Source organism: Eleutherodactylus coqui, chromosome 8, assembly GCF_035609145.1.
Source record: "Eleutherodactylus coqui strain aEleCoq1 chromosome 8, aEleCoq1.hap1, whole genome shotgun sequence".
Lineage (NCBI taxonomy): Eukaryota > Metazoa > Chordata > Amphibia > Anura > Eleutherodactylidae > Eleutherodactylus > Eleutherodactylus coqui.
The window spans coordinates 189,436,786-189,464,404 of record NC_089844.1 but is presented as its reverse complement, the minus strand read 5'-3'; the positions used below and the strand labels follow the sequence as shown (position 1 = coordinate 189,464,404).

At 49.0% G+C, this 27,619-nt stretch overlaps 1 protein-coding gene across 2 annotated transcripts in view; it reads left to right on the top strand.

The window, feature by feature from the left end:
• SRCAP (Snf2 related CREBBP activator protein) overlaps window positions 1-27,619 on the top strand; it is a 64,165-nt gene that overhangs the window by 22,619 nt on the left and 13,927 nt on the right. Inside the window, exons 2-26 of one of the 2 annotated variants that reach the window (XM_066577125.1) lie at window positions 8,966-9,133; window positions 9,220-9,420; window positions 9,852-10,037; window positions 10,165-10,305; window positions 10,457-10,676; window positions 10,909-11,123; window positions 11,743-11,848; window positions 12,165-12,254; window positions 13,630-13,737; window positions 13,818-13,990; window positions 15,253-15,430; window positions 15,508-15,644; window positions 15,716-15,885; window positions 15,966-16,158; window positions 16,241-16,377; window positions 16,487-16,673; window positions 16,766-16,935; window positions 17,017-17,189; window positions 17,275-17,430; window positions 17,511-17,675; window positions 17,752-17,985; window positions 18,082-18,243; window positions 18,322-20,804; window positions 20,914-21,128; window positions 21,206-21,408. In XM_066577125.1, coding sequence (XP_066433222.1) covers window positions 9,101-9,133; window positions 9,220-9,420; window positions 9,852-10,037; window positions 10,165-10,305; window positions 10,457-10,676; window positions 10,909-11,123; window positions 11,743-11,848; window positions 12,165-12,254; window positions 13,630-13,737; window positions 13,818-13,990; window positions 15,253-15,430; window positions 15,508-15,644; window positions 15,716-15,885; window positions 15,966-16,158; window positions 16,241-16,377; window positions 16,487-16,673; window positions 16,766-16,935; window positions 17,017-17,189; window positions 17,275-17,430; window positions 17,511-17,675; window positions 17,752-17,985; window positions 18,082-18,243; window positions 18,322-20,804; window positions 20,914-21,128; window positions 21,206-21,408 — 6,436 coding nt within the window. In that variant the 5' untranslated portion in view covers window positions 8,966-9,100. Of the gene's footprint in view, window positions 1-8,965; window positions 9,134-9,219; window positions 9,421-9,851; window positions 10,038-10,164; window positions 10,306-10,456; window positions 10,677-10,908; window positions 11,124-11,742; window positions 11,849-12,164; window positions 12,255-13,629; window positions 13,738-13,817; window positions 13,991-15,252; window positions 15,431-15,507; window positions 15,645-15,715; window positions 15,886-15,965; window positions 16,159-16,240; window positions 16,378-16,486; window positions 16,674-16,765; window positions 16,936-17,016; window positions 17,190-17,274; window positions 17,431-17,510; window positions 17,676-17,751; window positions 17,986-18,075; window positions 18,244-18,321; window positions 20,805-20,913; window positions 21,129-21,205; window positions 21,409-27,619 lie in introns of both variants that reach the window. The other variant, XM_066577124.1, reaches the window with a different exon arrangement.

Below are 27,619 nucleotides of genomic sequence, written 5' to 3'. Positions count from 1 at the left end.
GAGATAAAGGACTAGAGGTGGGTGTATAGAGATGGAGGAGGGTACATAATGTGTATATAGAGATGGAGAACTGGAGGAGGGTACATAATGTGTATATAGAGATGGAGAACTGGAGGAGGGTATATAATGTGTATATAGAGATGGAGGAGGGTACATAATGTGTATATAGAGATGGAGGACTGGAGGAGGGTGTATAGAGATGGAGGAGGGTACATAATGTGTATATAGAGATGGAGAACTGGAGGAGGGTATATAATGTGTATATAGAGATGGAGGACTGGAAGAGGGTATATAATGTGTATATAGAGATAAAGGACTGGAGGTGGGTGTATAGAGATGGAGGAGGGTACATAATGTGTATATAGAGATGGAGAACTGGAGGAGGGTATATAATGTGTATATAGAGATGGAGGACTGGAGGAGGGTATATAATGTGTACATAGAGATGGAGAACTGGAGGAGGGTATATAATGTTTATATAGAGATGGAGGACTGGAGGTGGGTATATAATGTGTACGTAGAGATGGAGAACTGGAGGAGGGTATATAATGTGTATATAGAGATGGAGGACTGGAGGTGGGTGTATAATGTGTATATAGAGATGGAGGACGGTATATAATTGTATATATAGATGGAGGACTGGAGGTGGGTATATAATGTGTATATAGAGATGGAGGACTGGAAGAGGGTATATAATGTGTATATAGAGATAAAGGACTGGAGGTGGGTGTATAGAGATGGAGGAGGGTACATAATGTGTATATAGAGATGGAGAACTGGAGGAGGGTATATAATGTGTATATAGAGATGGAGGACTGGAAGAGGGTATATAATGTGTATATAGAGATAAAGGACTAGAGGTGGGTGTATAGAGATGGAGGAGGGTACATAATGTGTATATAGAGATGGAGAACTGGAGGAGGGTATATAATGTGTATATAGAGATGGAGGAGGGTACATAATGTGTATATAGAGATGGAGGACTGGAGGAGGGTATATAATGTTTATATAGAGATGGAGGACTGAAGGTGGGTGTATAGAGATGGAGGAGGGTACATAATGTGTATATAGAGATGGAGAACTGGAGGAGGTTATATAATGTGTATATAGAGATGTAGAGATGGAGGAGGGTACATAATGTGTATATAGAGATGGAGGACTGGAGGAGGGTATATAATGTTTATATAGAGATGGAGGACTGTTGGAGGGTACATAGAGATGGAGGAGTGTGTATAGAGATGGAGAACCGGAAGTGGGTATATAATGTGTATATAGAGATGGAGGACGGTATATAATGTGTATATAGAGATGGAGGACTGGAGGAGGGTATATAATGTGTATATAGAGGTGGAGGACGGTATATAATGTGTATATATAGATGGAGGACTGGAGGAGGGTATTTAATGTGTTTCTAGAGATGTGGGATTGCAGGAAGGCATATAATGTATACAGAAATGGGACTGTAGGAGCGTATATAATGTGTATTTATAGAGATGGTGACTGAAGGAAGGTATAATATGTATCTATAGGTGGAGGCTGCTGGAGGTGGGTATATATTGCATCTGGGCCAACTTGGTGTTTATCATTGTACTGCACCACCACCGTGTGGGAGCGCTGGGCCGTCTCCGTACATGGGGCAAATTAAGTTTGATCCTGTTTTTCTGGTTTGATTTTGTGCCACCAGGTGACCCCGCATCTGGGCTTGGTGAAAGTACTTGGGTTCTTATCAACCTGATTTTGGCCATTAAGATGAATGATGGACGGACCAAGTACAGCCGTTCTCCTGAGACCCCCTTTAGCCTATGCCCGCTGTGGCCCTTTCTGGTTTCTTTTTTTTCCTCCCGACGCTCAAAAATCGTAACTTTTTGTAATTTTCTGGTGCCCGCTGCATGAGGGTCTATTTTGTGCTGGCTGAGTTGTATGTCTCAGTTGTGCCATAGCTGTACAGTGCCATAGAACTTGTTGGCACTAAGTGGGGCAAAATGGAAAAAACACGCAGTTGCTCCGTTTAGGATTGGTTTTATTTTTATAGCGTTCAGCTTGCAAGAAATATGACAGTATGACTACAGCGACTACTAAATTTATATCTAGGTCTAGGGGAGACCAAAATAGTGCAATTCTGTCATTGTGTATATACTTTTCTGACTGCAGGATTAATAATGTGGTGTTTTAATAATTGGACTCTTTATGGACACGGCGATGTTCCTTTTTTACTTTATTTTTAAAGGGCAGAGGCGTCCGAGTAGCGGCTGGACAGGAAGATGAGCCTGGCTGCTGCATTCAGGATGGATTGGAGGGGGCAGAGTCTGGTGCAGGGGAGGCCAATCAGTAACAAGTTGCAATAATCAAGCTGAGAGTGAATGAGGGCAACAGTGAGCGTTTTTAGCGTGTCCACAGTGAGAAAAGAGCGGATTCTTGCGATGTTCTTGAGGTGCAGCTGACATGTTCGGGCGAGAGATTGGATGTAGGGGATGAAGGGAAGATTGGAATCAAGTATGACCCCAAGGCAGCGGGCATGCTGTCTGGGAGTTATGGTGGCGCCACACACTGAGATGGAGATGTCAGTATGAGGGCGGTTAGTGGAGGGTGGAAATACCAGCAGGTCAGTTTTAGATAGAGAGAGGACATAGTGTTAGAGATAGCGAGGTAGATTCTCCTCAGTATATACACACAGAGGTGAGGTAGATTCTCCTCAGTATATACACATAAAGGTGAGGTAGATTCTCCTCAGTATATACACATAGAGGGGAGGTAGATTCTCCTCAGTATATACACCTAGAGGTGAGGTAGATTCTCCTCAGTATATACACATAGAGGTGAGGTAGATTCTCCTCAGTATATACACATAGAGGTGAGGTAGATTCTCCTCAGTATATACACATAGAGGTGAGGTAGATTCTCCTCAGTATATACACATAGAGGAGAGGTAGATTCTCCCTCAGTATATACACATAGAGGTGAGGTAGATTCTCCTCAGTATATATGCAGAGACGTGAGGTGAATTCTCCTCAGTATATACGCACAAAGGTGAGGGGGATTCTCCTCAGTATATACGCACAGAGGTGAGGGGGATTCTCCTCAGTATATACGCACAGAGGTGAGGGGGATTCTCCTCAGTATTTACGCACAGAGGTGAGGGGGATTCTCCTCAGTATATACGCACAGAGGTGAGGGGAATTCTCCTCAGTATATACGCACAGAGGTGAGGGGGATTCTCCTCAGTATATACGCACAAAGGTGATGGGGATTCTCAGTATATACGCACAGAGGTGAGGGGGATTCTCAGTATATACGCACAGAGGTGAGGGGGATTCTCCTCAGTATATACGCACAGAGGTGAGGGGGATTCTCCTCAGTATATACGCACAGAGGTGAGGGGGATTCTCCTCAGTATATACGCACAGAGGTGAGGGGGATTCTCCTCAGTATATACGCACAGAGGTGAGGGGGATTCTCCTCAGTATATACGCACAGAGGTGAGGGGGATTCTCCTCAGTATATACGCACAGAGGTGAGGGGGATTCTCCTCAGTATATACGCACAGAGGTGAGGGGGATTCTCCTCAGTATATACGCACAGAGGTGAGGGGGATTCTCCTCAGTATATACGCACAGAGGTGAGGGGGATTCTCCTCAGTATATACGCACAGAGGTGAGGGGGATTCTCCTCAGTATATACGCACAGAGGTGAGGGGGATTCTCCTCAGTATATATGCACAGAGGTGAGGGGGATTCTCCTCAGTATATACGCACAGAGGTGAGGGGGATTCTCCTCAGTATATACGCACAGAGGTGAGGGGGATTCTCCTCAGTATATACGCACAGAGGTGAGGGGGATTCTCCTCAGTATATACGCACAGAGGTGAGGGGGATTCTCCTCAGTATATACGCACAGAGGTGAGGGGGATTCTCCTCAGTATATACGCACAGAGGTGAGGGGGATTCTCCTCAGTATATACGCACAGAGGTGAGGGGGATTCTCCTCAGTATATACGCACAGAGGTGAGGGGGATTCTCCTCAGTATATACGCACAGAGGTGAGGGGGATTCTCCTCAGTATATACGCACAGAGGTGAGGGGGATTCTCCTCAGTATATACGCACAGAGGTGAGGGGGATTCTCCTCAGTATATACGCACAGAGGTGAGGGGGATTCTCCTCAGTATATACGCACAGAGGTGAGGGGGATTCTCCTCAGTATATACGCACAGAGGTGAGGGGGATTCTCCTCAGTATATACGCACAGAGGTGAGGGGGATTCTCCTCAGTATATACGCACAGAGGTGAGGGGGATTCTCCTCAGTATATACGCACAGAGGTGAGGGGGATTCTCCTCAGTATATACGCACAGAGGTGAGGGGGATTCTCCTCAGTATATACGCACGGAGGTGAGGGGGATTCTCCTCAGTATATACGCACGGAGGTGAGGGGGATTCTCCTCAGTATATACGCACGGAGGTGAGGGGGATTCTCCTCAGTATATACGCACAGAGGTGAGGGGGATTCTCCTCAGTATATACGCACAGAGGTGAGGGGGATTCTCCTCAGTATATACGCACAGAGGTGAGGGGGATTCTCCTCAGTATATACGCACAGAGGTGAGGGGAATTCTCAGTATATACACACAGAGGTGAGGGGAATTCTTCTCAGTATATACGCACAGAGGTGAGGGGAATTCTCAGTATATACACACAGAGGTGAGGGGAATTCTCCTCAGTATATACGCACAGAGGTGAGGGGAATTCTCCTCAGTATATACGCACAGAGGTGAGGGGAATTCTCCTCAGTATATACGCACAGAGGTGAGGGGAATTCTCCTCAGTATATACGCACAGAGGTGAGGGGAATTCTCCTCAGTATATACGCACAGAGGTGAGGGGAATTCTCCTCAGTATATACGCACAGAGGTGAGGGGAATTCTCAGTATATACGCACAAAGGTGAGGGGGATTCTCAGTATATACGCACAAAGGTGAGGGGGATTCTCAGTATATACGCACAAAGGTGAGGGGGATTCTCAGTATATACGCACAGAGGTGAGTGGGATTCTCAGTATATACGCACAGAGGTGAGGGGGATTCTCAGTATATACGCACAAAGGTGAGGGGGATTCTCAGTATATACGCACAAAGGTGAGGGGGATTCTCCTCGGTACATACGCGCACGGAGGTGAGGGGGATTCTCCTCGGTACATACGCGCACGGAGGTGAGGGGGATTCTCCTCGGTACATACGCGCACGGAGGCGCTGGGGATTGCCCTCGGTACATACGCGCACGGAGGCGCGGGGGATTGTCCTCGGTACATACGCGCACGGAGGCGCGGGGGATTGTCCTCGGTACATACGCGCACGGAGGCGCGGGGGATTGTCCTCGGTACATACGCGCACGGAGGCGCGGGGGATTGTCCTCGGTACATACGCGCACGGAGGCGCGGGGGATTGTCCTCGGTACATACGCGCACGGAGGCGCGGGGGATTGTCCTCGGTACATACGCGCACGGAGGCGCGGGGGATTGTCCTCGGTACATACGCGCACGGAGGCGCGGGGGATTGTCCTCGGTACATACGCGCACGGAGGCGCGGGGGATTCTCCTCAGTATATACGCACAGAGGTGAGGGGGATTCTCCTCAGTATATACGCACAGAGGTGAGGGGGATTCTCCTCAGTATATACGCACAGAGGTGAGGGGGATTCTCCTCAGTATATACGCACAGAGGTGAGGGGGATTCTCCTCAGTATATACGCGCACAGAGGTGAGGGGGATTCTCCTCAGAATATACACACAGAGGTGAGGGGGATTCTCCTCAGTATATATGCAGAGACGTGAGGTGAATTCTCCTCAGTATATACGCACAAAGGTGGGGGGGATTCTCCTCAGTATATACGCGCACAGAGGTGAGGGGGATTCTCCTCAGTATGTACGCGCACAGAGGTGAGGGGGATTCTCCTCAGTATATACGCACAGAGGTGAGGGGAATTCTCCTCAGTATATACGCACAGAGGTGAGGGGAATTCTCCTCAGTATATACACACAGAGGTGAGGGGAATTCTTCTCAGTATATACGCACAGAGGTGAGGGGAATTCTCCTCAGTATATACGCACAGAGGTGAGGGGAATTCTCAGTATATACGCACAGAGGTGAGGGGAATTCTCCTCAGTATATACGCACAGAGGTGAGGGGAATTCTCCTCAGTATATACGCACAGAGGTGAGGGGAATTCTCCTCAGTATATACGCACAGAGGTGAGGGGAATTCTCCTCAGTATATACGCACAGAGGTGAGGGGAATTCTCCTCAGTATATACGCACAAAGGTGAGGGGGATTCTCAGTATATACGCACAAAGGTGAGGGGGATTCTCAGTATATACGCACAAAGGTGAGGGGGATTCTCAGTATATACGCACAGAGGTGAGTGGGATTCTCAGTATATACGCACAGAGGTGAGGGGGATTCTCAGTATATACGCGCACAGAGGTGAGGGGGATTCTCCTCGGTATATACGCGCACAGAGGTGAGGGGGATTCTCCTCGGTATATACGCGCACGGAGGTGAGGGGGATTCTCCTCGGTACATACGCGCACGGAGGTGAGGGGGATTCTCCTCGGTACATACGCGCACGGAGGTGAGGGGGATTCTCCTCGGTACATACGCGCACGGAGGTGAGGGGGATTCTCCTCGGTACATACGCGCACGGAGGTGAGGGGGATTCTCCTCGGTACATACGCGCACGGAGGTGAGGGGGATTCTCCTCGGTACATACGCGCACGGAGGTGAGGGGGATTCTCCTCGGTACATACGCGCACGGAGGTGAGGGGGATTCTCCTCGGTACATACGCGCACGGAGGTGCTGGGGATTGCCCTCGGTACATACGCGCACGGAGGTGCTGGGGATTGCCCTCGGTACATACGCGCACGGAGGTGCTGGGGATTGCCCTCGGTACATACGCGCACGGAGGTGCTGGGGATTGCCCTCGGTACATACGCGCACGGAGGCGCGGGGGATTGCCCTCGGTACATACGCGCACGGAGGCGCGGGGGATTGCCCTCGGTACATACGCGCACGGAGGCGCGGGGGATTGCCCTCGGTACATACGCGCACGGAGGCGCGGGGGATTGTCCTCGGTACATACGCGCACGGAGGCGCGGGGGATTGTCTTCGGTACATACGCGCACGGAGGCGCGGGGGATTGTCCTCGGTACATACGCGCACGGAGGCGCGGGGGATTGTCCTCGGTACATACGCGCACGGAGGCGCGGGGGATTGTCCTCGGTACATACGCGCACGGAGGCGCGGGGGATTGTCCTCGGTACATACGCGCACGGAGGCGCGGGGGATTGTCCTCGGTACATACGCGCACGGAGGTGCGGGGGATTGTCCTCGGTACATACGCGCACGGAGGCGCGGGGGATTGTCCTCGGTACATACGCGCACGGAGGCGCGGGGGATTGTCCTCGGTACATACGCGCACGGAGGCGCGGGGGATTGTCCTCGGTACATACGCGCACGGAGGCGCGGGGGATTGTCCTCGGTACATACGCGCACGGAGGCGCGGGGGATTGTCCTCGGTACATACGCGCACGGAGGCGCGGGGGATTGTCCTCGGTACATACGCGCACGGAGGCGCGGGGGATTGTCCTCGGTACATACGCGCACGGAGGCGCGGGGGATTGTCCTCGGTACATACGCGCACGGAGGCGCGGGGGATTGTCCTCGGTACATACGCGCACGGAGGCGCGGGGGATTGTCCTCGGTACATACGCGCACGGAGGCGCGGGGGATTGTCCTCGGTACATACGCGCACGGAGGCGCTGGGGATTGTCCTCGGTACATACGCGCACGGAGGCGCGGGGGATTGTCCTCGGTACATACGCGCACGGAGGCGCGGGGGATTGTCCTCGGTACATACGCGCACGGAGGCGCGGGGGATTGTCCTCGGTACATACGCGCACGGAGGCGCGGGGGATTGTCCTCGGTACATACGCGCACGGAGGCGCGGGGGATTGTCCTCGGTACATACGCGCACGGAGGCGCGGGGGATTGTCCTCGGTACATACGCGCACGGAGGCGCGGGGGATTGTCCTCGGTACATACGCGCACGGAGGCGCGGGGGATTGTCCTCGGTACATACGCGCACGGAGGCGCGGGGGATTGTCCTCGGTACATACGCGCACGGAGGTGTGGTAGAATCTAATTCAAAATTACTACCTTCATCCATAAATCTCTCCATCGCACTGCGCTTCCCTACATTGCCTCCCTTATCTCAATCCACCATCCAGCCTGCGCCCTTCGCTAACGAAATCAGACTAAGTGCCCCTTTAATTCGAACCTCTTATTCCTGCCTCCATGACTTCTCCAGAGCATATGTAGCTTTTCTGAGCTGCCGTCAAAGAAAGGCTGACGCCGGCCAGGTATGGAATGGGTCTGACTCCCGAGCTCGCTCCATGTACCGCCGCTCATCGGTTGTAGGACACTGTAGGTGAAGTACACGGCCACAGTCTTATCTGTAGAGACTTTTTTTCATATTTTTTAGGGTGCATTCACACGGGCGAGTGCAGTATCCATCCAAGAAACTCAGACTGGAATCGCACTTGTAAAACTCTGATGTCCACTGCTAGTGCGCTGCAATTTGTGACAACATCACATCGCTGAATTTGTGTGTGAAAACTGCATTTATTTTGAATTTAAAAAAATCGAAATCTCGTCACTTTCGCTTGAAACGTACATGTACACACAAGTGTGATGCGACTTCTTTCTATTTTCTCACCCATTGCAAACAGTGGGCAAGATTTCTGCGGAAACGCAAAAAAATAGGTCATGCTGCAACTTTTCTATCTCATTGCTGCGAGACAAAATTCGCACATGTATGTAAACTCGCCCGTGCAAAATGCACCCTTACTCATCATGTCCTCTCCATGTTGCTGGCACCGATTTTCTCATCTTCTATCTTCCGTGTTTTTTCTTGCAGCGCTTTAAGCGAGTCTGAAGGCCCAGACTGGAGAGTCTGGCCCAGGATGAGGCAGCAACCCAGCATGCACTGCAGCGAGTTACAATCCCCTTATTGGAGTATCGAGAGAAAGAAGAGCCTACTGGACACACCACAATGGAGCCCTGTCCTTCTCGGAGGCAGATGCCGGTGGGTAGCACATTGGTTGCTGGGTGAGTGGGTGGGTTTTGATGAAGGCCTCAGGGGCCCCTGTTATTGACGATTCTCTCCCACAGGCATCGGACATATTGACCAGCAGCAACCCCCCCATGTCTCCAGACTCGAGCGGGGAGCTGTCTCCATTTGACCTTTCAGGTGACATAGGGGATATATGCCCCTGCTCCCCCACAGATGACGGACTGGATGGAAATCAACCTGACAGTTCAGCAGGACAGAAATGGGACAATCACACAGAGATTGCAGAGCAGGCGAAACATGTGAGTGTCCTGTCCAGGGCTTAGCTCTGCCGCACACCTTGGGGCACGCTTATCCAAGGCTTGCTTTTCATGCCGCAGGACGACAATGCACCAAGTGTAATAAGAGGTTCAAGCCCTGTAATGCATTTGACGCATCTCAGGCTACCCTTGTACCACAATCTGATGTCTGCGAGCTAAGAACTGTCATTTCAGCTATAATTTATGCCAGTTTCCTTTATAAAATCTAGTCAATTTGACAGTTCGCAGTCGGACGTGTTTTCTGCGACTAAGACTTGTCCATTTTGTTAAAGTGGCATAGTCAGTGTAAAAAAAAAAAATTATTTGCAAATTTTTAAAAATAGGAATCTGGTGCAGGTTTTATGTTACATTCCTTCCTTGATTCTCCAGCTGCCATTATGTCTTCTCATTGTCTTTCTCTATTTCTTGAGCAGGAAGCAGAGATTGAGAATAGAATAGCAGAGCTGCGTAAGGAGGGATTCTGGACCCCGCGACGTCTTTCAAAGTTTCCAGAACCCACTCGGCCAAAAGTACACTGGGACTATTTGTGTGAGGAGATGCAATGGCTCTCTGCGGACTTTGGCCAAGAGCGGCGCTGGAAGAGGGGCGTAGCCAGACGGGTGAGTGATATGGGAGAAATATCTGTAATATTAGTGACACCATTCTCCTGCTGCAGGACAGACCGTGTCGATCACACACACTCCTGCTTGTCGTCTCTGTGATAATTCTGTTGCTCGTGTCCTGCAGGTTGTGCGGATGGTGGCTCGTCACCATGAAGAGTTGAAGCAGAAGGAGGAGAGAGCCCGAAGAGAAGAACAGGCTAAGCTGAGACGAATTGCTACCTCCATTGCTAAGGAAGTGCGCCAGTTCTGGAGCAACGTGGAGAAGGTGGGCTTCTAGTTCTGAGCTTCCTCCAGGCGTCTTGCATTCGGCGGCTCCGTCCTTGCACTCCTGGCCTTGAGCTCTCTCCCTCTCACTGTGTGCAGTTCTCTTCCCTAGACCTGCTATGAGCCAAGCTGAGCCGCTGTCTGTGTTTCAGGTGGTGCAGTTTAAGCAACAGTCTCGTCTGGAGGAAAAGAGAAAGAAGGCTCTGGACCTGCAGCTGGACTTTATTGTTGGCCAGACTGAGAAATATTCAGACCTTCTCAGCCAGAGTCTAAATGAAGCTATTCCTGTCAGCAAGACCAGCTCCTCATGTGTTGGCTCATCTCAGGGAGGCTCGCTGAGGACCAGTCCAGCCCCGTCCATTTGCCAAAAAGGTATCCATCTACACAGTATTGAATAGTGCACTGATAAAACAGGTCCCTGCCTGGCTCTGTAGGCTTGGATTTGGTAGCTGGTGCCATAAAAAGTTCTCTTCATTGTGGTAGTGTCCTTTCTGGTGACACTGAGACACGTGGAGAGGGACACGTGTCTACCGATGGTGGCATTACTGAAAAGGGGTGACCTGCACAGGTGGCTTTGGATAACTCCAGACTCTCTGCTCTACAGTGGCAAAAGGAGATGGAGACTTTCTCCCTCATGAATCTGCAGACGAAGAGGAGGATGATGAGGAGACCATAGAAATAGAAGAGCAGCAGGAGGGAAATGATGCTGAGGCTCATCGTTTGGAGCTGGAACTTCTCAAACGAGAGAGCGAGCTTTCCCTGGATGAGCTGCTGCAGAATCTGCCCCCAGAGATCCTGCAGGAGGACTCTCTCACGCAGGTAAGTAGTCACAGTGAAACCTCTCTCAGATGGCTTAAGTTGTGGAAAAATTACATTTGAGTCTTGTATGAAAGACTACCAATGTGCTTCAGTGTATGAGAATTGGAAAGTATACGCCTGCAAAAGCACATTTTACCCCACCACTCTGGTAATGTGAGCTGACTTTTATATATAGTGGGGTGATGAAAAAATTACCAGTTTCCCTTTAAGTTTGTCTTAGTAAAGTCAGATCAACTTTTGAAATCGTTTCAAGTGAAAAGTTCATAACCAGAGGTTCATGAGTAATCTGTTGCCTTCCTCCATTGTTTCTCCTAAACACTGGTGGTGATCTCCTGGCATTCCCCATGAAAATGTGCGTGCCCCCTCTCCTCTCTGTCCTCGTGTCGCTATGTGTGCCGTTTCTTTACTGTCCTCGTGTTATCTTGCTGTGTGTTCGCCCTCTCGTAGTGTTAGTTTACCTATTTGTGTATATCCCTCATGTTAGGGGTACTGCTCCCGCAGCAATTGGGCCAGTTTCTGCCCACCTGTAGAGCGAACGTTCATCTGCATTATGCATGGCCATGGACTCAGCTGGAGATGACTGGCCGCCTGTTGATCTTTTTTTTTTTTTTATCATTAGGAACCTATTTCCAGTGACGAAGAGTCGGAGCAGGAGGAAGAAGAGGCAGAACAAGAGGACAAAGTGGGGGAGGAAGATGATGAATTCACAGCGAATGAGGATGATGGTGAGTCCTGCCATCTTACTGCTTGCTTGGCTGTCCCCAGATCACCCATGTATCCCAGTGGCCACACACAACCTTGGACGTTTTATCCCCACCCATCAAATGGCATTTGTAGTTGTGTCACATACAACGTTGTAATATATTTGGCCTGTTAGAAATGAGCTGAGGAGAGTGTAGCCAGTGGTCCCTCGTTGCGGCATGTGGCCCGCAGTTGATCTAGTCTATGACAACACTAGTTCTATACACTTCTGGAAATCCTGCTCTTTCTAACGATCCTGTAAGTGATGGTCACAGTGCTGACTGTATATTGTCTGTGCAGCTGAGGATGAGGAGGACACCATCGCAGCAGAGGAGGAGATGGCGGGGCAGCAGGATCATGTCGAAGAGCTTTCACAGCTGGCTAGAGAAGGTAGGTGTGAAAAGACATACCCTCCATAAGCCCCATGTGTGGCAGGGCCATCCCATGAGGAGCACAGCATCAGTTCACTTGCTATGGTAGCCATGGGCCTTGTGAAGGCTCCTAGGCCTACCATGGATTTCAGTCTATTAAGCCCTGCTTGTGACCTGTGGCTAAAAGGGATTGTACCAAAATCAGCTTTTATCACCTGTCTATAGGATAGTTGATAAGTCTGATTAGTGGAGTTCTAACTGCCTAGACTCCCACTGATCCTGAGAACTGGGCTCCCGTATCCCCTCTTCTCACCGCTGTGGACTTGCAGTGTCGTAGAGATTGAATTGGAGCAGTAGGCGCACGTGCGCGGTGCCGCACCTCTCATTTTATTTGGGTCAGACGGAAATAGAGGAGTACAAGCACTTGGTTTTCTCTGGCAGTAACATTTAAGATGCATGGAATGGCATTCACGTGCTTGACCACTGCTGCATTCAATCTTCTCCTTACTGCGGGGGATTCCTGCAGTGAGGGAGGACCCCATTGATCAGACTTCATCACCTAGCCGTAGAATATTTTGGTACAACCCCTTTCATAGGTTGATGGTAAATGTTCAATATACTGTAATAATGTAGTGTAGTATATTGCATAAGTAATTGACCGATTAGTGTTATAATATGAAAGTTAAATATTACGTTGGGTGCCCAGAACTGGACACAGTATTCCAGATGAGGTCAGACTAAGGAAGAGTAAAGGGGAATAATGACCTCATGTGATCTAGACTCTATGCTTCTCTTAATACATCCCAGAATTGTATTTTCTTTTTTGTTTGCTGCATCACATTGTTGACTCATGTTCAGTCTATGATCTATTAGTGTACCCAAGTCTTGTTCACATGTGCTGCTGCTTAGCCAATTCCTCCCATTCTGTATGTGCTTTTTTTCATTTTTCTTGCCCAGATGTAAGACTTTGCATTTCTCCTTGTTAAATACCATTCTGTTAGTCGCTACCCGCTGTGTAAGCTTTTCTAGATCTTTTTGAATACTCTCATGTTGCGAGATAAATAGGAAAAAGGAAGGAATAACAACAACTGGCCATGCCCTCAAGGCATATTGCCGAGCGCTTAAACTCTCTTTGGCAATTCCTGTTGAAGTGAATTGAGCAGTGGCACACATGTACGGCTGATGCTGTCAAAATTTAGGGATGTGCTGTGGAAGATATCTAGATCAGTGGCGGTCCAGGCGGTCAGACTCCCGCTTATCAGCAAGTTCTTTCCTATCCTGTGGGTAGGGGACAACTTGCTGAAGTAGTAATATACTACCCCTTTTAATAAAGAACACATTGCTTCTCTTATGAATCTCAACAGTATCGACACATAACAATGTAATTTCCACAGGGGAGATGTCCTTAGAGGAGCTACTACTGAAATACTCTGTGCTGCCATCAGAGCAAGAAAGTGCTAGTGTGAGTGAGCATGACAGTGCGGGACATCAGGAGGACTATGGTGAGTGGTTCCACATGAAGGGCCTGGTGGGATGGGGCATGGTTAGAGGATGTTTCTGTCTCACGATTCTTTCTTTTCAGACTCTTCAGACTGTGAATCTGAAGGCGTGGAGTTTCTTGTCAAACAGGATGACGATGACCCTGGAATTGACCGCCTGCAGCGAGAACCTCCGGAGCCGAAGAAAGAAATCACTGACATTGCAGCTACCGCTGAATCTCTGCAGCCAAAGGGATATACGTTGGCCACCACTCAGGTACCTCACCATTTACCTTCATCGCATCCTCTTGCCCACAGTGACCATGCAGTGCATGCAATTTAGGCCCCAACAAATCAGATCATCTTGTACCTAGCATTGCGGTATTATGCAGCAGACCTCTGTGCTTCATCTTACTAGTAGAGCGCTATAGTGGAGTGGACCTCGTATGATGGAGTGGACCTCTTGTGCTTCATGTAACTAGTTGTATAATGGAGCAGAACTGTATGAGTAGTCCTCAGTGCCTCATGTAACTACCATGTTTCCCTGAAAATAAGACCCTGTCTTATTTTCGTTTTGCCACAAAAGAGGCACTAGGTCTTATTTTCAGAGGATATCTTAGACTCGGTCCACGTGCCTACGGCTGCCACACAGAGCTCCAGCAGGCTTTCTGCAGTCCTCGGCCGCCCACAGAATATCGCTTCCTGGTTACGGGATTTATAAATCCTGCCTCCAGGAAGCGATTGCTCTGATAGGTTCTCGAGCGCTGCTCAGCCAATCACAATCGATGCAGCGCTGGATGAAGCAATCACAGCTATCGCATTGGTTCATAAAGTGCTGCACTGATAGGTTCTCGAGCGCTGCTCAGCCAATCAGTGCAGCACTTCATGAACCAATGCGATAGCTGTGATTGCTTCATCCAGCGCTGCATCGATTGTGATTGGCTGAACAGCGCTCAAGAGCCAGCCATCGCATTGTGGAGGCGGGATTTATGAATTGACTGAGCTGCGGCATTGACTGACCAATTCATAAGTCCCGCCTCCACAATGCGAACCAATCAATGCAGCACTGGATTAGCCAATCACAGCCATCACGTTGGTTCATAGAGCGCTGCGCTCAAGAGCCAATTAGAGCCATCGCTTCCTGGAGGCCTGATTTACGAATCTCATATTCGGGAAGCGATTTTTCTGTGGGCGGCCGAGGACTGCGGGAAGCCTGCCGGAGCTCCGGAGAGCTGAGGTAGGGACGTGCTACATAATGGGTTTTTTTTTTTAGCTTTTTTTTTTAATGTCATGCTGCTAGGGCTTATTTATTTTTTTATTTTGAGGGATTTGGGGGGGAGTTGGGCCTACCCAAAAATTGGGGTAGGTCTTATTTTTGGGGAAGCCGGGTAGCAGAACTGTAAGTTGGAGCAGACTTCATGGTAACCAGCAGAGTATATCTCCTTGCTTTAGTTAGTTTCTTTTACTCCTTGCGTGACAAAGTCTGCGGTTTTGTCTTCGGCCTTCATCATTGTGACCTGTTGTGTCCTCCTCTTCCAGGTGAAGACAGCTGTTCCCTTTCTACTACGTGGGGAGTTGCGGGAATACCAGCACATTGGCCTAGAGTGGCTCGTAACTATGTATGAAAAGAAGCTGAATGGGATTCTTGCAGATGAGATGGGTCTTGGGAAAACCATTCAGACAATCTCCCTCCTGGCTCATCTGGCCTGTGAACGTGGTGAGTTTCATGAAACATTCTATACATGTAATTGTATATACTCCAGCTCCGCTACATTTCCTTATTGTGTCTTTTAGGTAACTGGGGCCCACATCTGATTATCGTTCCCACCAGCGTCATTCTAAACTGGGAAATGGAGCTAAAGCGTTGGTGTCCCAGTTTTAAAATACTTACCTATTATGGTTCTCAGAAAGAGCGTAAACTTAAAAGACAGGTACGTGGAGGGCTGGCGGCAGCTCTCCTACTGATGCTGCAACAGCTGTACTTACTTGTCTCTTGTTCTAGGGATGGACGAAAGCCAACGCTTTCCATGTGTGCATCACCTCTTATAAGCTGGTCCTACAAGATCACCAGGCCTTCCGCAGAAAGAACTGGAAGTATCTCATCCTGGATGAGGCTCAAAACATCAAGAACTTCAAGTCCCAGCGTTGGCAGAGTCTCCTGAACTTCAACAGGTGAGTGGAGTGTGAATGCTGTGCAAGTCTTCATCCGCCACCGCTGCTGCCTGTTGTTCTGAGTTTGATGTTCTCCCCAGTCAGAGGCGGCTGCTGCTCACCGGGACGCCGCTGCAGAACTCTCTGATGGAGCTGTGGTCACTCATGCATTTCCTAATGCCTCACGTCTTCCAGTCCCACCGAGAGTTTAAGGAATGGTTCTCTAACCCCTTGACTGGCATGATCGAAGGGAGTCAGGAGTATAACGAGGGTCTAGTGCGCAGGCTGCACAAGGTTTGAAAGCTAAAGGAGCTTACATTTGCTTTACTCAGAATGTTGCGTCACAAGCTGAGCTTTTTTTCTAATTTGTCCTCAGGTGTTACGGCCATTCCTCCTTCGTAGAATCAAGAACGATGTGGAAAAGCAGATGCCCAAAAAATACGAGCATGTCATCTACTGCCGTCTGTCCAAACGTCAACGCTTTTTATATGACGACTTTATGTCACAAGCAGCGTAAGTCAGATTACTTTGAGGACTTGCTACCTCACTGATGGACTGTTCCTCCCTCCACACCTTTGTATGGTATGACCGCTGACAAAAGATTTTCCATCTCTCTTCATAGGACAAAGGAGACTCTGGCCAGTGGCCATTTCATGAGTGTGATTAACATCCTTATGCAGCTCCGCAAGGTGTGTAATCATCCCAATCTGTTTGACCCACGTCCGATCCATTCACCCTTCATTACCAGCGGCATCTGCTATACAGTCCCATCCTTGGTTCTTCAGGCTTTGCAGCGCCACCCACTCGAGGCAGGTACAGGGCCCGGAGGGTGGGGACTAACAGCATCAATGGTGCCAGAATTCTGGGGGCTACAATGGTTTCTCTCCCTCTCTATCCCCAGCATATAGACATGTCTTTGTTTGACCTCATTAACATGGAGGGGCGAGTTAGTAGATATGAGCGGGATGTTTTCCTGCCCCAGTACAAGCAGTCGTGCTCCCTGATCCAGGAGATTGCAGAGTCGCCAGAGCCGCCTCCTAGACCTCGGCCACTCAAAATGAAGGTGAACAGGTGTGTTTAGCTCCTTACCATAATTTTCATCACATATTTAACATCTTTTGTGGTCAGCTGACTCATTTCTCTTTCATCCAGGATGCTGCAACCGGTGAAGCCAGATCCACGCTCTGTAGTGGTAGTCAACAATTCTCGGCCGCTTCAGAAATGCCAGGATGTGCTCCCTTCCACCACCCCCCAGCCAGCGACTCCACCATCACTGACCTCAAGTAATTGTGCTTTACCAGCTCCGATGCCACCTGCCCTGAAGGGTGAGAGGACTTGCGCTCTTGTTGCCTAGGGCTCAATATGTTTTCCATTGGCTCTAGTGTTAATGACAATTCCATTTTTTTCCAGCTCCGCTCCCTGTCCAGTCATGTCCAGCTGCTACCACATCTGTGACTCCAGTGTCCAACGGGGCAGGGAAGTCTGTTCCAATACAGAACCCTCAGCCTGTGTGCAGTGCCCCCCAGAGGCTTGTACTAACCCCTGACATGCAGGCACGGTTGCCTTGTGAGTAACTGTGGTAACGTCTTTGTTACATAAGACTTCTAAGCTTCTTCACCTGCCTTAAAACACTTGTTTGTTTTTAGCTGGAGAAGTAATCAGCCTGGGACAGTTGGCATCTCTTACTGGTCGTCCCCTACAAAGTCAGGCTGTCGCAAAACCACTTACTCTACAGCTACAGGGCACCAAACTCACATTAAGTGGTGCTCCGGTGCGGCCGCTCGGAGTGAGTCAACCCCGACCAATGCAGGGTGAGCTTACAAATGTGTGTTACCAGCTGTGTCCAGACTTGTTGTGTTGTACACAGTTGACTTTGTTCTGTCACAGGTAATGTGCTTCACCTCGTCTCTTCTGGTGGACAACATCATCTGCTTAGCCAGCCTGCCCAGCTCGCTCTCATCCAAGCATTGGCACAGCAGGCAGCATCGCCCGCCCAACCAGTTTCTCAGTTGGTACAGAATAATGTTTCAGCGCAGGTTGGGGTGCAGACCGTGTCGATGCAGTCTCTTCAGCACACACTGTTGAACAGTACCAACCTTCCAGCAGCTTCTCCTGGACAAGGTGAGGGGGTCTACTAAGGCTAGAGGTATCGGAGCCTGCTCCCGGGCATGTTCTTTATACCCTGCCACACACATCTTTGTCTTTTCCTAGCACCAGCCCCAGGTGTGGTGAAGATTGTGGTAAGACAGTCTACCAGAGAGATTCCAGGGTCTTCTCAGCGCCATCCTGTGGCCCCACCGGTGCGCCCGCTTCTCAGAGTTGTTTCTAGTCAATCTGCAGAACAGTCTGTCCGAGATGGAACTGCGGAGCAGCGAGCAGGTATGCACTGGACTCAGACATCACTGTGTCCTATTCAAATAGAACTGAGGCCTGACTACGGTTTCTACTTTTATGCAGCTCCAGTTGTTTCCACCTCCACGTTGACTATGGCATCCAGCCCTCTACTTATGATGTCGAGCCCAGCGCTGACCACAAGGCTCCCTTCTCCCACTCCTGCTCAGCCTAGTATAGAGGAGTCCTTGGGCCCCACTGTGTCTGGTGTGGCCCTTCGACTTCTGACAACCTCTGCAGCAGTGCAGCTGACAAACCACCACTCGCCGCCTCCTAGACACACACACAGCCCTGCTCTTCCCAACTGCGCTCCTGCTCCCAATCAAAACTCCAGCATCTCCAACTGCACCTCCATGCACACTGTATGTCCAGACACGGCCCTTTGTCCTGCCATCTTAAAACCTGTGCACAATGCCGATGGCAATGTTGGCGCTCTGGACACGCAATCTGTACAAAATGGTAATGGAACGGCTGTGCATGTCTCGCAGTCTGTCACGACCCCAGCAGTATCTGCAGACCGTGCCCTGTATGTGAATCTTCTTCCAAACCCTCCATCTCCTCCAGTTTCTAGCATCCCCAAAATGGCTCCTGCTGCTCCCACATACAACCTGAGCTTAGTGCCTGCCCTTCTAGCAAACTCTGCTCCCACCACAGTGTCCAGCTCCTATCCCATCCCAGCTCGTTTCCTGACCAGTCCAGTATCTCTATTGGCTCTTTCCCCTCTATCCTCAAGCAACAGTGGGCCCACCCCTGTCCTCTACACCCCACCTAGTGCCGCAGCGTTCCCTGCAGCCTCAGTGTCTGCCTCTTTACCATTACTAGCAACACCTATGTCTTTTACAACCCCTCTGGCCGTGTCCTCCGCTACCCAAAGTTCTCTGGCTGAGGTTGCCTCCCAGCATCCGCGGACAGTTATGTCTACTCCCTCACCCATAATGCCTGTACCAGGACCTGGTAATCTACCCACTTCCATAGGCTCCCCCCTCCCCTTGTTATCTGCCCCTGTGCCATTGCCTGTCTCAGCTCCTGCCGCTGTTTCCCACCCTGTGCTGTCTGCCCCGGCTCCTGCTGCCCTGTTAACAGCCACAGCTTCTATACTGGAGGCAGCAGGTAACCAGCCGCTAATACTGTCCTCAGACTCTGCGCCTCTGCTAGAAGCCTCTGCATCAGATTCATTGCCTCCTCTGGTACTTAATACAGCTCTAAAGTTGCCCTCTGTGGCATCATCTCCTATGCCCTTGTTGTCTGCCTCTGCTACAGTTCCTCTCTTGGCAGCAACATCTGCAAAGGTGCCCATACCTATAGTTAATGCTGCGTCAGCTCCATCCCCAACCATTTCCCAGTCCTCATGTGTGCTCCCGGTGTCTCAGGCATCTTCCCTTCCTTTGTTGGCCACTGCTAGCACACCCTGTGAACCTGTTTCATCACACTCCATACTGATACCTGACCCTATAGCCCTGGCGTCACTGAGGCATTCTGCATCAGTTACCTCACTAACATTTACCACTTCAGGTTCTGTCAGTTCGATAGCTTCATCTCCACTGTCCTCCACCTCTACGTCTGTGCCTGCTGTGGTAACAACGATAACTCTGCCCTCTGTCCAAGCCGAAGTCCAGGCCCCACTATCAGCTGATGCCCAGGCCCTTTTGCCCCCTGCATCAGCTGATACCCAGGTCAACTTGCTTACTGCTTTGGAGCCAACTGCTGTGTCTCCATTGGTGTCGCCTATGCAGCCAGTCATATCTGGCTTGGCTCGATCTCCTCTGCCTTGTCTTTCTCTCAGGATTCCAGCTCCACAACCCTCTTTGCCAGTGTCCACGCAGTCCCCATCAATGTCGACATCTGCACCAGCGCCCATGCCTTCATTGCCTGCCTCCACCCCTATTCCGTTGCCCCTGTTGCCCGCCTCCACACCTGCTCCTATGTCCGCACTACCAGCACCTTCCTTAGACCCGGCTTCTTTGTTACTGGTGCCTGCTCCAACCCCTGACTTGTCCTCCATTTCAACTGGTGCGCCAGTTGTAGACTCTGCCCCTACGTCCATGCTGCCGCCTCCTTCAGCCACCCATCCCCTGGTGATCTCGTTTTCTGCTCCACTGACATTGACTGCTTCTTCCCCTACGTTAGGTGTTTCTGCTCATTCTCATATTCCTCTGCTCTCTGCTTCAGTGCTCTCTCCTCAGGCATCGGCAGTGGCTGTGCAGCCCACACTCTCACCCAAGCCTGTCCCATTGGCATCCTGTGTGGTGCCCACCACTGCAGCAGATAGTGTACCATTCTCTGCCTCCACTACAGCAGCTTCTCTCACAACAGACACCAAGCCCACCATCTCCAGTTTTGTCAGTAGCCTTCTTCCAGCCAGTGCACAAGAACCATCTTTGTCCCTCTCTGTTGCGGACCCACCCACAGTTAGCGTGACCCTCGACACCGCGGCAGAGTCTTACAGCACAATAGAAGATGACCTTCGGCCATTGCACAATGCTTTGGCATCGACATATGTAAGACCCCGACGTCAGCTGCCGGCTCCCCCTCGGTCTCCTTTCTACTTGGTAAGTGAAATCTTTCTGAATGTAGTGTGGGGCATGTCCATAGTACTTGTGATGGGGAACCAGAGGCTCCTTAGGACTCTTGTCATTATTGGGTGTCTTCTCTGGGCAGGAGCCTCTAGAAGAACGACGTAGAAAACAGAAATTGGAGCGACTAGAAAGGATTTTTCACCTAAATGAGAGAACAACAAACCTGACTCCAATATATGGGACAGAGGTGCTCCAGTTCTGCACGGTGCAGCCTGCCGGACAGCAGACTGGTTCTTTACGGCGGCACCTCTTTACCGCAGAGCAGCGCTTGGAGCAGCTGGCTCCCATCATTGAGAGGTAAGGTGCAAGATGAATTATGGGAACACTTGAAAGCAGTTAGCTGTCTTTCTAAACTGCATCTACTATTTCCCTAGGTTTATATTTGCTATGCCTCCTGTGGAGGCCCCACAGATAACTCTCCACACTTCTCACCCTCCACCCTCCTTGGTCCTGGAAGAGTCGGTCTTTAAGGATACACTGTCCCAGGAGCTGACTCCACACACACGCTGCCTTCATCGCATCATCTCTAACATGAGGACCCAGTTCCCTGATCTTCGTCTCATACAGTATGACTGTGGTGAGTGTGAGCATGCGTGTATTAAACCAGAGCCACATCTGTTGTCTAGAACAGTGTTCTCCAACTCCAGTCCTCAAGGATCGCCAACAGGTCATGTTTTCAGGATTTCCTCAGTGTTGCACAGGTGATGTAATTATTGTCGGTCCTCAGACATTACCACAGGGGTTCTTACCTTAGGAAATCCTGAAAACATGACCTGTTGGTGGTCCCTGAGGACTGAAGTTGGGGACCCCTGGTCCTGTGTCCCAGTCCTGTGAATGTAATAATATGGCTGCTTTTATACTTTGATATTGGCCTCTGTCAAATCAATATCCCTTTAGGGTCTTAACTAGAGATGAGCGAGCACCAAAATGCTCGAGTGCTCGTTACTCGAGTCGAACTTTCTGTGATGCTCAAGAGTTCGTTTCGAGTAACGAACCCCATTGAAGTCAATGGGCGACTCGAGCATTTTTGTATATGACTGGTGCTCCGCTAAGGTTTTCATTTGTGAAAATCTTAGCAAATCACCAAAGTCATGTAAAAAACACAGAAATGGATAGGGCAGGCGAGGAGCAACATGCAGGGCTGCATTTCGGGCTCTGAGGTCTCACTATTAATAGTGGCAAGAGTGAGCCCCCCCCCCCCCCCCCCCCGCACTGTCAGCATAAAGATCGTTCTCCTCTGCCACAGCTGTAACAGCTGTGGCAGAGAAGAATGATGTTAACCCATTGAATTCAATGGAGCCGGCAGTACAGCCGGCTCCGTTGAAAGCAATGGGCTGCCGGCGAGCGCGGGATGAATTTTCGGGAAGGGCTTAAAAATATAAGCCCTTACCTGAAAATCATCCTAAAATGTGTAAAAATAAAAATAACAAAATGTATACGCATCTTTCTGCTGCAGCCGGAGTTCAGCCGCGTCTGGCCGGCAGTTCTCCTGAACTGCTTTCTGTAGTATTCAGCAGGTGGGGATTTAAAATCCCCGCCTGCTGAATGAGCTGCTTCTGATTGGTCCCTGCGCTGAGCCAATCAGAGGCAGCACTCACTCACCCATTCATGAATGGGTGAGTGAGAGCTGCCTCTGATTGGTGAGGCTGTGACCAATCAGAGGCAGCTCATTCAGCAGGCGGGGATTTTAAATCCCCGGCTGCTGAATACTACTCACAGCAGTTCAGGAGAACTGACTGCCGGCCGCGGCTGAACTCCGTCTGCCGGGACATGGTGAGTATTTTTTTTTTTACTTTTTACACATTTCTGGATGAATTTCAGGGAAGGCTTATATTTTTAAGCCCTTCCCAAAAATTCATCCCGCGCTCGCCGGCAGCCCATTGCTTTCAATTGCCGGCTCCATTGAATTCAATGGTCAGTGCTCGTTTAATCGCGTGGTGCTCGTCTCGAGTAACGAGGATCTCGAGCACCCTAATACTCGAACGAGCATCAAGCTCGGACGAGTATGCTCGCTCATCTCTAGTCTTAACCCTTTCTAATCCACTGTCTGACGTCTTCAGACATTCTGATTAAAGCCTGTACAGCTCCGATGTCGGAAGACGTCTGGCAGGGTATTCTTACTGTATATTACTGGCCGCTCTGTTGTTGGGGGGGCCTCTCCAGCATGTCCCATACTGCAGTGCTGGCTCTAGCTAACAGATGGCGCCATTGTATAATGGCAGAAAGAAAGAAAAAACCTAGGAAACCCTGGATCTAAAATTGTATTGCAAAGGGTTAATGCTATCTGCACACAGTTGCCATTATGACTGTCTTTTGAAGGTAAGGTTTAGTCAGTAAATAAATTATATTCAAATGTTATGCTGATATACATAATCCTGTAGTCTCCACTCCGACCTCACAATAAGTTGACTCCTATGGAGATCACTTTTCGGCAGTCATCTCATTGTCATAAGAGGGTGGCATTACAGTGACAGGTAACACTTTCATTATAATGCTGAAGACAGATAAAGGATTCACCATTCACAGTAGATGATGGTCAAAGCTCACCTCCTGCTGCCTGTGGAATGACCTCTGCACAGGTCACAGAGCATGCCTAATAATACAATCCCAATAGGTTCCCCTCTTCCTCCTATTTCTTTACGGTGACCTCGGGGCATATCACAGAACAGTGCTTGCAACACTCCTACAAAAGTGAATACGTGTTGGGGTCAGATCACCACCTCCTACTTCCAGCATAATGACCTTACAGGTCAGAGTATTCCCACAACACACTTCATTAGAAGTCAGTAGCACCACTCCCTTTTTCTTCAAAGTGACATTTGTACTTACCACATAGCATGCTCAAGACACTTAAAGGGGTTGTCTCGCGAAAGCAAGTGGGGTTATACACTTCTGTATGGCCATATTAATGCACTTTTTAATATACATCGTGCATTAAATATGAGCCATACAGAAGTTATTCACTTACGTGCTCCGTTGCTGGCGTCCCCGTCTCCATGGCTCCGTCTAATTTCGGTGTCGTCTTGCTTTTTTAGACGCGCTTGCGCAGATGGGTCTTTTCCCTTCAGCTCCGCTCGGCGGCAGCGGCGTTTTGGCTCCGCCCCTTGTACGTGTCATCGTGTAGCTCCGCCCCGTCACATGTGCCGATTCCAGCCAATTAGGAGGCTGGAATCGGCACACGTCATGGGGCGGAGCCAAAACGCCGCTCGCTGCTGCCGAGCGGAGCCGAAGGGAGAAGACCCATCTGCGCAAGCGCGTCTAAAAAAGCAAGAAGACACCGAAATTAGACGAAGCCATGGAGACGGGGACGCCAGCAACGGAGCAGGTAAGTGAATAACTTCTGTATGGCTCATATTTAATGCACGATGTATATTACAAAGTGCATTAATATGGCCATACAGAAGTATATAACCCCACTTGCTTTCGCGAGACAACCCCTTTAACTGTGGAGGTGTACAGGTGATGGACACAGCTCTCCACCTTCCCCTCCCTGCACAGTGATGTCTGTACATTTCACAGAACATGCTTTCTAGACACTCGTCATACAAGGTCAATAAATAATGTAGACAGCTCACTTCCCCCTCCCTGCACAGTGATCTCTACATATCAGAGTATGACCGCAACACTCTCCCATAGAAGTCAATTGGTGATAAATTCAGCGCAACATCACCTCTGTAAAGTTACCTCTGTACACATTGCAGAGCATGCCCACTACACTCCTATAGAAGGAAATAGGGGATGGACATGACGTTTTGCAGAGCATGCCCACTACACTGTTCAACAGAAGTCAGTAAGTGACAAGGACAGCTCACCTCCTCCCATCCTTGCACAGTGACCTCTGTACATATAACACAGCATTTCAGCTATGCTCTTATATACTGTCATCAAAATCGGATTAAAAAAAAAATCTCAATATATAGTTTTTATTTAGAAAAAAAAAAGCATTCCCTTGTAAAAGACTTTTCCCATTACTTAAAACTGTTCCACATCCACTCTGTCCTTCCTGGTTGCTCCTGACCAGGACATGTGACTGCTGCAGCCAATCACTGGGCATAAAAGGTCACTGCTGTGTCCAGTGATTGGCTGCAGCAGTCACATGTACTGGTCAGCAGCAACCATGAAGGACTGAGTGGATGCGGAACAGTTTAAGTAATGGAAAACCCCTTTTAAGGGTTTTTTTCTTACAATGTCTACTAATGACTATGCTCAGAACAGATAGCTCTGACCACTGTGTAGGGACTGGCGCTGGTGTCGTGTTTCCTCGATAATAAGACCCTGTCTTATATTATTTTTTTGCCCCAACAGACACTAGGTCTTCTTTTCAGGTGATGTCATATTATACTTACCTAGCAGGCTCTGTTCAGGTCCCTCCCACTGCTCTCCATATCTCCGACACACTGAGCTGCGGCTTTGATTGACCAGTTCAAAAATCCTGCCTCCACAGGGCGATGACTGTGACTGGTTCTTCGATCTCTTCTCAGCCAATCAATGCAGCGCTAGATGAACCAATCACAGCCATCACATTGGATCCTGAGCGCTACTCAGCCAATTCAATGCAGCTGTTGATGAACCAATCAGAGACATCCCTTCCTGAAGATGGGATTTATGATTGATTTTATTTATAGCTGCGCCACCCACTAAGCGGGTCAGAGCTATCTTCTACTCCATACATTGTTTTGATGGTGACGGCAGGCGTCCAAAGGACTGAGTAACATAGTATGTTGGGCCGAATGAAGACAATGTTCATCTAGTTCAGCCTATTTAACCTCCTTGTTGATCCAGAGGAAGGCAAAAAAAAACCAAGAGGCAGAAGCCAATTAGCCCTAGTGGCTAGGATCCCAAGCAGTAGACCCAAGTTGATCAACTATTGATGACCCCTCCTGAGGATAGGTCTTTAGAACCCCCAAAGAAGCTCCTTTAACCCCTTGAGTGGCGGGTTTCCTACCACCCTGTCGGACCCACCAGGGCAGGTTTTTTAAATGGTCTAATCATTGAATTTCAACTAATTTTGCAGTTGTGTTCCAAGAGTCATAACCTTTTCATTTTTCCATTGACACAGCCATATGAGGGCTTGTTTTTTGCGGGACAAGTTGTACTTTTTGATGGCATCATTTTTGGGTATATATAATGTATTGCATAACTTTTGTAAAAACATTTGTAGGGAGATTGGGGGAAAAAAAAGAAATTCTGCCATTTGTTTTTTGGATTTCATTTTTACAACGTTCAACATGCAGAATAAATAATGTGATAACGTTATTCTCTGAGTCAGCACAAATCCGGCGATACCAAGTTTATACAGTTTTTATGTTTCGCTTTTTTTGTACATTTTAAGTATTTATTTTGTTTGTTTGCTTTTGTGTCGCCACATTCCAAGAGCCATATTAATTTTATTTTTCCATTGCTGGCGCTCTAGAAGGCCTTGTTTTTTGCAGGATGACCTCCAGTCTTCATTTATGTATTTTTTTGGAACATGTAAAATTTTGATCGCTTTTTATTCCATTTTTTCTAGTGGCAAGATTAACAAAATCTGTAATTATGAAATGTTTTTTATTTTTATTTTTCACTGCATTCTCTGAGCAGTATAAATCATGTATTAAAGTAATTCTACAGGCCAGTACGATTATGCCAATACCAAATTGTAATAGTTATTTTTATTTTTCATGACTTTTTCACACTTTAAAAAAAAAAGTAATAAAAGTTTAACTCAACCTCCTTTTGCCATATCTATATATATAAAATTGAATGTATGTCTGTCTGTGTGCGTGTCTGCGTGCGTGCGTGCGTGTCTGTTTGTCCTTTATGCGCTACTACACCATTCATCCGATCGCCATGAAACTTTGGGAAGTTGCTGAGTACACTCCTGGGAAGATTATAGGCATAGTACAAATATCCTACGATAAATGGCGCGCGAGCGTCGTCGAAAGTTACGCCCCCCCCCCACGTAGATCGAATAAGTAAGCCACCTGCTATTGTGATGTCATCACTGATGTCATCAACATCGGACGCCCTTGAACATGCCCCAACATGTTCTATAAAGCTGCATTGTGATGTCATTAAGGCTCTATTATGACACGTACAGCTTGGAACCACTAGAGCACGCCAGCCAATTACCATTGGAGTTGGAAGTGGGTAAACAAGTACTAGGATATCTTCCTAAGAAGCCACAGCAGCCGGATAAATTGTATGTTCCACCCAACGGCTATTTTATTCAGCCCGCAAGGGGGAAGCAGCGGCCTACAAAATCTAATTCTCTCATTTCCTGATGTCATAGATAGATAGATAGATAGACTGTATGCAATAACCCTGATAGATAGATAGATAGATAGACTGTATGCAATGACACGTACAGCTTGAAACCATAAATACTAGAGCACGCCAGCCATTTACAGTCAGTCTCCATTGGAGTTGGAAGTGGGCAAACATGTACTAGGCCAGTGATGGCGAACCTTTTAGGGACCGAGTGCCCAAACTACAAATGTATCGCAAAGTGCCAACACGTCAGGGGGCGGGGCTTATCACAACATATGATTTTACCCCCGTCGTTCTAAAAAGGACAAGGCTGTTTCAGATTAGACCGGGTGCAGATTCTGACTGCTTTTTGGACGCGGAAATACTGCAGAATGTCCTCAGCGGAGATTTCTGTGGAAAATTCTGCAGCATTTCCGCATCTAAAAAGCAGTCAAAATCTGCACCCGGTCTATTCTGAAAGAGCCCTGCCCATTTCTGCCACATGTACACATACCCCAGCGGTAATAGTGACACCTTCACCCCAGCGATAATAGTGACAT